At 34.9% G+C, this 12049-nt stretch overlaps 1 protein-coding gene across 2 annotated transcripts in view; it reads right to left on the bottom strand.

Moving 5' to 3' along the window:
- Window positions 1-270: 270 nt before the first annotated feature.
- The window catches only part of ADTRP (androgen dependent TFPI regulating protein), a 104487-nt gene continuing 92708 nt past the window's right edge, over window positions 271-12049 (bottom strand). Inside the window, exon 6 of one of the 2 annotated variants that reach the window (XM_051970684.1) lies at window positions 271-459. In XM_051970684.1, the coding sequence (XP_051826644.1) occupies window positions 419-459 (41 nt within the window). In that variant the 3' untranslated portion in view covers window positions 271-418. The remainder of the gene's footprint in view (window positions 460-12049) is intronic. The other variant, XM_051970685.1, reaches the window with a different exon arrangement.

The following is a 12049-nucleotide window of genomic DNA, read 5'->3' as shown; positions in this document are numbered from 1 at the left end:
AATGCTGCTCCAAGACCCTTCTACTCATCTTCTTTCCAGACTGGAGAAAAAGGGAGAAGCAATCCCTAAATTTAGTCAATTCACAGAAGCCCTTACACAAAGTGCAAACTATTTTCCTAATAAATGAGTTGCTCTGTACTCTGGCTGGGGAATCAGATTTTAACCAAAGGCCACATTCCCTCTGGAGGTCAAGCAGAGGGAATACAAACTCTGAGCAGCCCAGAATTATGTCTTTGGAATGTCCCATAACCATAATGTTCAATCAAATCATCATGTTCTAATCCTTTCATTTAATTAAGGTCCATTTGCCTTTGCCCACAGAAACAGACAAACAAAAATTTGTCTCCAGAACAGAGGATTTAGCTCTCTGGTGTTTTTCTAGCCTTCTTCCTCTTTGGGGCATTGGGAAGACCCAGAATCACTTCCTTTTCACGAGCTGTTGTTGTCCTTGATTACCTGCTGAGAGAGAGAGAGGAGAGATAAGCTATCAAGTTTTTCCTGCTGAAATCTACTGCAAGAAACAAAGAATCATTGCTTTCTTAGGTGCAAAGAAAGGAAATACTTTCCCAGTGCCTGTGGAAAAGATCATTAAAATGACTTACAATTTTAAAAAATCATGTTTACAAGACTGGAAAAACATAGGCACCTTTGGACAATAATTCTGCATTAATAAAGACAAATTTTCCTCTCTCTAGTCTGATGCCTGACACTTGCTGTTAGATAGTTAACAAATTCTGGCATTTACTTTCAACTAGTATTGCACATCTGACATGGGGCAGTTGATAAGGGCTGGTGACTTTGGCAGATATTTGTACACAGCTTGCTAGAAGGTGCTGAAACTGCTGGGGGAGGGAATGCGCCATAACAAAGGAGAAAGGGAAGAACATGGATTGATCTCATTAAGGGTCATTCCCCTGAACTCTCACCAAATCAATTTACCTGCTTAAATGGAGTATCCTAGCAGATTTGTTTATTGTGTTCAAATAGGATCACCACAGGGGACCGACTCAGTATAATAAAACTAGGGGATTATATTTTTTAATAAAGCTATTTATCCAGGAATTAGGTTTGCAAAACCATAGTTAAGGGTCATAAATCTTCATGACTTTAAAGTTTTAACCTTGGGGTCCTCTTTGGACCTACACTGACCTTCCAAAGTGTGTTCCTTTTCTTTCCATGTTTTTTCAGAAAATGAGCTAATTGTGTTCTCTGGTAGACTATCAAAATGTAAACATATTGATAGGGGCTCATGAACTATATAATTATAAGAGCAAAGCTTCACAGAGATCTTTGAATCTATGGTATTAGTTCTTCCAGCAGCTCCAAATAATCTTACATGCATTTTAGGTATATTTTTCACATACTTGCACATATATATATATATATATATATATATACATGTTCTCTCATCTATTAAAATGTAAGTTCTGGAAGAGCAGGAACTTTTTGTTTGTTTGTTGACTTTTATTTTTGTATCCCTAATACCTAACACCATGCCTGACACATAATATGCTTTTAAGAAATACTTGTTGATTGATTACCAAATATTGTTTTTTTTCTTGGCTATTTTTCTTAGAAAGACTCCTTCTTCTCCACCTCTGAAGACCCAAACCTGGTCTAGGTTTCCATCACTTTTTTCTGTGGTTACAATGACAGTCTTCATGTTTCCAAATCTGGCCTACTACATAAACCAGAAGGACACATTTTTCTCTATTTGGAAATCACTGCCCCAGACATTTCTTTGGTATGTGATCCTAGGCAAGCAACTTGACTTATATAAGCTTTATCTCATCCATAAAATAGGAATTAAAATAGCCCCTGTTGATTGGTTACCAAATATTGTTTTTTTTTTTTTCCTTAGCTGTTTTTCTTAGAAAAGCTCCTTCTTCTCCACCTCTGAAGACTCAAACTTGTTCTAGGTTTCCATTAATTTTTTCTATGGTTACTACAACAGTCTTCATGTTTCCAAATCTGGCCTATTACATAATCCAGAAGGACACATTTTTCTCTATTTGGAAATCACTGATAATTGTTCTCTTTTGATTCTTCAAAAAGAAGACTCCAAAACACATTTCTTCCTTCTGTTTCTTCCATCTAATCATTAGTAGATTACTACTACTACTACTACATCTACTAATGATGACAGCTGGAATTTATAAAGCACTTCTAGGTTTATGAAGGACTATATATATTATCTTATTTTATAAACATAACCATGGCAGGTAAATACAATTTTATATAGAAGAAAACTGAGACATACCAAGTTTAAATGATTTGCCCAGGATCATATAGAGTACCTGACTAAGTATTCAAGTCAGAATTTGAAGTCAGTGCTAACCTCCCTCTATGCACTGAGCCACCTTGTTGTCCTAATCTCTATAATAGCATAAAAGCTCCCAAATCTAGCTCCTTATCTTACCCTATCCTTATCCTTTGAGTCAAATTACAATTTAAATGTAGTCTTCCAGTTTCTCTCCACTGTTTATTTAGATAATTAGGTGGAATAGTGGATAGAACACTGGACCAAAGTTCAAATCCAGCCTTGGACATTTCTTTGGTGTGTGACCCTGGGCAAGTCACTTCACACACACACACACACACACACACACACACAATGTCTTACTGATTGGTCGATTGTCTTCTATTGCTTATGTATGATGGAGAGTAAGGACCTTTTAGGTTTGAACTCAGTTTGAATTATGTTCTAGGGGAATTTCTGTCCTAAAATCAACTTTGCCAAAGACATGTCTTCATTTGCCTGAATGAAATAAACATTTCTTATTTTACTAAAAACTTTGTCCCAGATCATGTCTGCATTCTATTAACTGAATATTTAGAGATGGAAAGAGGGGTGTTTCATTGGGATATTGAGTGTCTTAATGCCCAGACCAGACTCACCACTGGGATTCCAATCTTGGTTGGAATTAATATTAAAAATCCTTAAGGAGAATTTCTTTTCCTCTTGATTGGCTGAATCATGTTTACATTTCATTTATTTTTAACCCTTTCATCACTGATCTGTTTGTGCTAATAGAACATAAGAGGGAAAGAAATGTTTTGTGTCAAACATTTGAAAGGATTTGCTTTCAGTAAAATAAGGCCTTACCTGCTGGGATAGCTGAGAAATAAATATTACCCAACCATTCTTCTGGTCAACATGACTACAGATATAACAAGTAATTGTATACTTTATCTTTTTATTTCCATCAAGTTCTAATGGCCAGAAGACAACACGAAGAGAAAATGCTATAATTTGTAAAATATTAAGGTCATTGAAAAATATCAAAGGGCCACAGCTTAATCAGAAAATTGAGTAAAAGAAGTTGTTAAGTCTGGATGTATTGGATGGGAATAAAGACAACAGAGGATAGTTGATGAGAGATGGATTCATATGTGTTTGTTAGTCTAATTAGCAAGATAGTGAGTTCAACCATGGGCTGGTTTGACAAAACCTCCAAATGAAGTGACTAAGAAAGTTGCAGAGGCTTCATAGGCCAGTGGCAGATCCTGTATAAGCGGCAGGTGAGCTAAAGAGAGAGCGAGGAAATAGGAGAGAAACTACATTGAAGTTTTACTCTAACACCGTTCTTAGACTACTTTGTAAGATCTCCTCTTGAGATCCTGTTGGTATTGCAGTAATTGGGTTTGTATTTGACAGACACATCTAATGGTAAATGTCCTTGTCTATAAAATGAGCAGGTAGGGCTGGATCAGGGATCCTATATCTGTGTGTGTGTGTGTGTGTGTGTGTGTGTGTGTGTGTGTATTTTAGAACCTTTGGTGAAGTTATTTTTAAATGTCTATCATAAATATGTAGAATTGCAAGGGAAAGCAATTATAATAATTATATATTATCATGATATTAAAGAATAACATACATTCAAAACTCTTTAATTAGATGATCACTAAAGTCCTTTTATCTCTAGAATTTTTCCTTCCCTTCCTTCCTTCCTTCCTTCCTTCCTTCCTTCCTTCCTTCCTTCCTTCCTTCCTTCCTTCCTTCCTTCCTTCCTTCCTTCCTTCCTTCCTTCCTTCTTCCTTCCTTCCTTCTTTCCTTCCTTCCTTCCTTCTTTCCTTCCTTCCTTCCTTCCTTTCCCCTTTCTCTTTCTGCCCCATAGTACATAATGTTACATTTTCTGTTGTTCCTGGCTATCCATGGTTGCTTGGGAGATTTTGATTGAAAATATTTTAAAGACTGTACTTTAAGAAACTATGACTCTATGGTCCTAAGGCCTAGACTTCACAAAAATATTGATCTATGACCTGAAGACCTCAATACAAGATTACACATCTCATAAGACCTGCCCATTTGGTATGGGGGTACAAAAAAGATGACTTTTTTGGACATCCCAGATAAACAAAGGTCCCCATATTTTAGCCTTGGATTCACATAAAAGTCCTTTTCTATGTCTGTACATTATGTCTCAAGGGATGAGATGAGGGTTTGTTGTTGTTATTAGTTGTTGGGTTTTTGTAAAAAACAAAACGTTTTTGTTTTTGTAAAAAACAAAACGTTTTTGTTTTTTGGTCTCGAAAGATGTGTTCTCTACTGTCTCTGCCTCTTTTTACTAAAGAAAAGTCCCTGAGTACTTGCAGCTGGAACTGGCAGGAGAAGGAGAGGTAGTATAGTGGATAAAATTTTGAAATTGGAATTAGGAAGACATGAGTTCAAATCCAGATTCAGATACTTACTAATTGTGGGCTTCTTAATCTCTTCTAGCATTAGGTTCTTAATATATAAAATGGGGATAGTAATAGTTCCTTTTCTTAAGATTGTGAGGATCAAAAGAAATAATATGTAAAGTTCTTTGAAACCATAAAGCACTATGTAAATGCTAGCTATTTATAATAATAACAACAACAATAACTTTCCTCTGATAGTTGATAGGGACACCAGTTGAGGATTCCTTCCCAACTTTTGGAAAAAATATATATATAACTAAGGCACTGCAAACCTTGAATATTCTTCATGGTTCTGACTAATCAGATGAATTCTTACTAATTTGCTACTGTGTTACATTGGCCATATCTTTTCCTCTATTTTTGTTTGGGATCATCCACCCACTCACAATACTTACAAAAGTTGTGGGGTGGTAATCTGTTAGTGTTTGTTAGTGTCTCTCATTCAATTGAAGATGCCTCATTTCAACATACAGTTAAGTACATATTATGTACAAGACTTTTCTTTCTTTTCATTGACTGCTTAACTCATGCCACAGGAGAAGGAATGAAGAAACCAATTACATTCAGTAATCCAGTAGGGTTTCCCAAAACATCCCTACTATTGCTTAACTTTCATGTATCTGCTTTCTGTATGTATGAAACTGTATTTGTATCTATTGTCAGAAGGTTTGTAGTTTTACAATGTTGCTTTTCTACTTTCTACCTCCCATTTATGTAACTTCAATTAAAGTGTAAGTATCTTTTAAAAATTGTATTTATATCCCTAGCAATTAGTACTGTTCCTGTCCCATAAAAAGTACCCAGTAAATTATACCTATCAACCTATTTATTAATCTAATTTTTATCTCTATGTTTTTCTATTTTATCTATCCATCTATCCTTACCCATCCCTTTCTATCTTTACACCTATCTCTGTCTCTGTCTCTCTCTCTGTGTCTGAGTCTCTGTATTTCTGTATCTGTGTTTCTGTCTTTGTGTCTGTGTTTCTGTGTGTCTCAGTGTCTCTGTCTCTGTGTCTCTCTGTGTTTCTGACTGTCTTTGTCTCTGTGTTTCTGTGTCTGTCTCTATTTTCTGTGTCTGTCTTTCTCTGTTTCTCTGTCTCTATCTATCTCTATCCCTGTCTCTGTCTCCTCTTTCTGTCTCTTCTAGTTATTTCTATATAATCCAATTCTTTCCTTTCCTCTACCACTATTACTGACTGAGGGCCACTATGATAGGAAAATATGGCTAGTGGTTAGACAAACAATTGGAGCAGGTACACCAAAAACTTTCTTCAGATTGCTAGGGTTCCAGGAAGTCACTCTGCATTTTCCTACTTTTCATTAGAATTCATAGAAAAAAAATTGTCCATATTAAGATACAACGTGAACAGAAAAAACAATTATTAAGAGATCTGAGGTCCTTCACAAACATTCAATGAATGTACATCTGACATTCTTAATCAATCACAGCTCCACTGATACCTCTCCCCTTGCTCCCCTTGGAAACTTTGCTAGAAAATTTAAATGCATGATTTCTATTTGTTTCAGACTTGGATTCACATGATCTTTCATTTCTGTCAGTTCTTTAAGAAGCTAAGTCATATCTGACACTTTGCATTCAGTTTGGGAGCTGCATCTTTTGATCACATTCTACTATGAATACTGATCAATTGGCTAAGGATTGAGGGGAGAACATACATGAAGGACGTAAAGTTATAGCTCTCTCATCTATGCCTGAAATGCACACCATGTCTTTTTGATCCAGAGTCTTATAGATGTAGATCTGGAAAGTACTTTGGTGGCCAAGTCCTTTATTTTACAGATGAGGGAACTGAAGTCAAAGAACTTTTTATGGCTTTTCCAAGGTTACAAAGATAGTAAACACTGAAAGTGGAATTTGAAACCAGGTCCTCCAGCTCCAGTACAAAGAGAAAGCAATAGTTTACTTCTATGAAAGTGAAAAAAGACAGGCTAGATAAAATCATTGACTGACTAGGTGTGATTTAATGGTTGTTACAAGACACCACCTCTCCCAAAACATCAAGGAGGAATTAGTTATTGAAGTAGAAAGAATGGGGTCTTCATGGTAAATGATTGCATTTTCTTGGAATTACTGATAGTGAAGAAGGAGGAAAGCCAGGTCGAAATGCAGCCTACATTTGGGGAGAACAAGTTTCAAATGGTACAGAAGAAAGGTAAGTTATATAATATGACCTAAAGTTCAACAGAGAGAGGCAAGTATAAGAAAAATAAAGCACTCAAGAATGAAATTCTGAGGACATAAAAAGAACCAGTTCTTATGGAAAGAAAACATGGGCATTGCATAAAGAGATCAATATGGACATAGAGAACTCAGATTTTTAAAAAAATATAATTATGGAACCACAGAATCATGGAAGCACTGAATTCCAGAATTAGAAGGAGCCTCAGGGATCACCTTATCTAAACCATAACTGAAAAAAAGATTACCTCTATTGTACAATATGATTGACAAGTTATCCTCTAGTTTTTCCTTAATGGTCCTAAGAAAAGAGGAACACATTACTTCCCATGGCTGTATTTTTTTCAATGAAAAATTTATTTGTTAGGAAGCTTTTAGAGAACTGAGATTTTTTTTCTTCAAAAAGGAAGGTGTTGTGCTTGTAAATGGTGGCCTGAGACCTTGACTTTGATTCCTGGTGAAATTCTGGAACGTATTATTAAAAGTGTATTAATGAACATTTAGAATAGAAAGTGGTAAGTACATACAACCAGGATGGTTTCATCAAGAATACATCATGCCAGACTAATTTATTCACACACACACAGACACACACACACACACACACACACACACACACACACACACACACACACGTGCGTGCACACGTACTTTTTTTTCTGCCAAGAATTATAAGACTAGCTACAGCATAGATCAGGGATACGCTGCAGTTATTATTGTATATTGAGAACTTAGTGAAGCATTTGTTAAAGTTTCTTATGCAACTGTTGTGGACAAGATGGAGAGAAGATAGCTAGACAACAGGATAAATGACCTAAGGCTTATTAAAAGTTTATTAATGTTATATTAATATTAATAATTGATAATAAATTAATACTCAATCATAGTTTAATATTAATTCAGAAAGTCTACATTGTCCCTTTTCAGCGATCTATATTTGGCTTTATTTTGTGGCATTTTAATCAATGATTTGGATAAGGTATAAATGTCATGATTATCAAATTTAAAGATGATACAAAACATAAAGGAATAATACGCTGAAAGACAGAAAATGCAAAAACATTTTGGCAGACTAGAAGGTTTATCTGAGTTTATTTCAATGAAAATATAATAGGAACAGTGTTCCTACATACACACATATAAAATAACACTTAGGTTCAACAAATCAGCCTCACATGTATGTAAAGATGAAGACATGGATATAAGTTTGAAAAAGATCCAGTCTAGAGGTATTTAGTGGATTGCCAGTTAAATAAGTCAACAGGATACACACACACACACACACACACACACACACACACACATATAATCAGCCCCAGTAGCTAATGTGATCTTACATTGTACCTTCCAAAGCAAGAGAGGGTCTTAGTTCCATTGTGTTCTTCACTGATAATGAGTGAATTGGAGGTCCTTAAGTAAAAGCTATCAGAAATATATGGAAATTTCAGGCCTGATTAAGCATATATGGCCCTTGGGTCTCTTAAAAGTCAGAAATTCTATGATTCAAACCACCTGAAGGAATGGTAATTAAGGAATCATATTGCCTGATGTTGTGATATCCTCCAGTTGCAGTTCACCATTTACAAGCAACAGTATGTTAACAGGATTATATATATAGCAATTCCAATAGCTAATGTGAGCTTACATTGTACTTTCCAAGGCAAGGGAGGTCTTAGTTCCATTGGAAACACAATTTAATTTCATATGCATCTTTTTAAGATCTCAGTATCCTCTTTTTGAAAACACATTTTCTACCCTGAACGTTCCTACACTGTAATTTTGACATGAGACCTTATATTTTCACACATATTTGTGGATTTGGTAGATGTCATTTTTATATTTCTATTTCAATAGAACAATATGGTATGTGGGTGTGATGTGGGGTATTGTGTTTGGCTGATGTTCTTCATTATATTCAAAATTAGTTTAAATTCTTACACTTCCCTAGTGTGGGGGGAAAGTGACCACTGCACAGTCCAAAGAGATGAGTGCTCAACTCTAATCTTTCCATGGTGAAGGCAATTATATGCTGTAAAAATTATCCATAGGGTTTTAATACAGGTCTTCAGAAAAGTAGAGGAGAATTACTATTAGTTTTTCTTTGGTTAGAAGTATTAATGAATCCTATTTATTGGAATAGATTTCTCTGAATTTTCTCTGAAATTAATCTATTTTATAATAGAGAAGCCCTAGTGGCTTATCAAATAAATAAAATACATCTTTAATAAATTTGCAGATAGGGATAGCTAACATTTTATGCTAACAAACTGTATGACAGAGTAAGGATCCAAAAGGATATTGACAAACTAGACCATTAACACAAATCTAAGAAAATTAAATTTGGCTCGGGAAAATGTAAGGTCTTATACCTGGTTCAAAGAATAAATTTCACAAGTACAGGATGGGGGAATCATGATTAGAAAGTTATCTGAAAAAGATTTGATAATATTTGTGAACATCAAGTTCAACAAATGTGGCAACAGTAATTAGAAAAAAAAAAAAAAACTGTGATATTTGGTTGCCTTAAAAGAGCCATAGCTTCCAGGAATAAAGAAAATAACAACTCTTTTGTATTATACCCAGATCAGATAAATCTGCAGTATTGTCTTCATTTGTGGATGATACAGTTTAAGAAGGACATGATAAGCTCCCAAGCATTTAGAAGAGGGCAAATAAGAAGGTAAAGAACCTTGAAATAGAGTCATATGAGGTAACTGCTGAAGTTTAATCTGGGGAAAGGGGAATATAATAACTGTCTTTAGGTATTTAAAAAGTTATCGGTAGGAAAAGGGATTGGATTTGTTCTGTGTGGCCTCAGAAAGCACAAATTGGGGCAATAAGTGGAAATTGCAAATTTACTATTAACATTAAGAAAAATTTCCTAAGAATTTCATCTGTCCCAAAATGGAATTGGCTAACTTAGATGAGGGAGCATTCTCTTTCATAGGAGATCTTCAAGAAGTGGCTAGATAATTTCTTATTGGGTGTGTTTAATGGAGACTGGAGAAGTCTCTTTGGGGTATGTATTAAACTAAATGACCATTCGCCATCTCTTTCACCTCTAAGTTCTGTGATTATATGTTCCATTCCATTTGTGTATACACTGGAGGTGTAGGAGTAAAAACAGAGGATTGGAATAGAAAGGGAGGCACAAACATTTCCCAATCATTTTATTCCTTTCTAAAATAAAGTTATACCACCAAAAGTATTTCTAAACCATTATTTAGTGTATGTGCCCAAAGGGATCATCATAAACATTAACAAGATTCAAGGATAAAGTTTTTTTTCTTTTTCTGGATGGAAAATATCTATACAAGTTAGCATGATGCAGTGAAATGAAGGAAAGGTCTGGAGTCACAAAACTTGAGTCCAAATCTTGGTCCTTCCACTTATTAAATATGAAGCCTTGAATGTCAATTAACTTCCCTTAGGCCTCAGTTTCCTTCTCTACACAAGTAGTGGATTGGATTAACACATTTCTAAGGTCTCTCCCAACCCTTAGCTACAAATAGACCTTTTAATGCCACATTTGGCATGTAATTTTGGCATTTAGTATCTTCTTGGTGGCGTGTGATTTCTCCTTGTCTTTGGTGCCTATTACCCCTTTGACAACACATTTGTTGTTGTTTTGTTGTTTCAGTAACGTCCATCTCTTCATGACCCTATTTGGGGTTTATTGACAAATACACTGGAGTCCTTTGCATTTCTTTCTCTGGCTCATTTCACAGATGAGGAACTGAGACAAACAGGGTTAAATGACCTGTCCAGTGTCACACAATTAGCAAGTGTCTGAGGCCAGATTTGAAATCAGGGAAGATGAGTCTTCCTGACCTCAAGCCCAGTTCTCTATCTACTGCAGGATGATAATTCATGACCAGCTTCAGGACACATTTCTATACTTGGCTTTTTTAAAAAACTGAAGAACTGAAATGAACAGATAAAAGAAAGCTATACACAGATTATAACTCAGTTCACTGATACATTGGGAACTGAATCAAATTTATTAAAATAAGAGCCATTCTGTAGTTGATAAATGGTCAAAGGATAAGAACAGGCAGTTTTCAGAAGATGAGATCAAAGTTATCAATGATCACATGATACAATTCTCTACATCATTATTAATTAGAGAAATGCAAATTAAAACAATTCTGAGATACCACCACACATCTATTAAATTGATTATAGTAACAGAAAAGGTAAATGACAAATGCTGAGTGGGATATGGAAAAATTGGGACAGTGATACAATATTGATGGAGTTTCAAATTAGTCCAGTGATTATGGATAGCAATCTGGAACTACACCCAAAAGTCTATAAATGTGTGATACCTTTTGAATCAGTAATACCTGATCTGTATCCCAAATAGGTCAAAGAAAAGGGAAAGGGATCTATTTATACAAAAAGATTTATAGCAATTCTTTTTGTGATGGTAAAAAGTTGGAAATTGAGAGGATAACTATCAATTATGGAATGGCTGAACAAGTAGTGGTATAATAATTTTAATGGAATACTATTATGCTAAAATAAACAATGAGGGGGATAGTTTCAAGAAAAAAAATGTGGGAAGACTTGTATGAAGTGGTGTGAAGAAAAGTGAATAGAACCAGGAGAAGATTATACACAATAACTGAAAAATTATAATGTTGATCAACTATGAAAGACTTAGCTACTATGATCAAGATAATAACTCGAGACAATTGCAAATGACCTATGATGAAAAATCTTCATCTTCAGAGAGAGAAATTAACTCTAAGTACAGATTAAAATATGCCTTTTCTATTTTATTTTTCATGTGTGTATGTGTGTGTGTGTGTGTGTGTGTGTGTGTATGTATATTTTCTTTTGCAACATGGCTAAAATGAAACTTTGTTTTGATTAACTTCATTTGTAAAACTGGTATATTGTATCCTTTCTCAATGGGTGGAAGAGAGAAAATTTGGAATTCAAAATTTTAAAATGGAAATTTAAAAATTTACATGTAATTAGTAAATATTTAGCAAAATAAATTAAATATATTTTTAAAGAAAGACTCAGTTCACTGGAGGAGAAAACTGCACACCTGCAAGTCTCTTATAGGTCCCTGGGGAAGGTAGAGGTCTAGTAAAGTTTTGTCTGTTCATAAGTTTGGGTACCCGTTTTTGTAAATCATATTTCCTGTTGAGTC

The sequence above is a fragment of the Antechinus flavipes genome, chromosome 1 (genome assembly GCF_016432865.1).
Source record: "Antechinus flavipes isolate AdamAnt ecotype Samford, QLD, Australia chromosome 1, AdamAnt_v2, whole genome shotgun sequence".
In the NCBI taxonomy this organism is placed as follows: domain Eukaryota; kingdom Metazoa; phylum Chordata; class Mammalia; order Dasyuromorphia; family Dasyuridae; genus Antechinus; species Antechinus flavipes.
The sequence above is the reverse complement of the archived record's forward strand: the minus strand, read 5'-3'. Positions and strand labels throughout refer to the sequence as shown.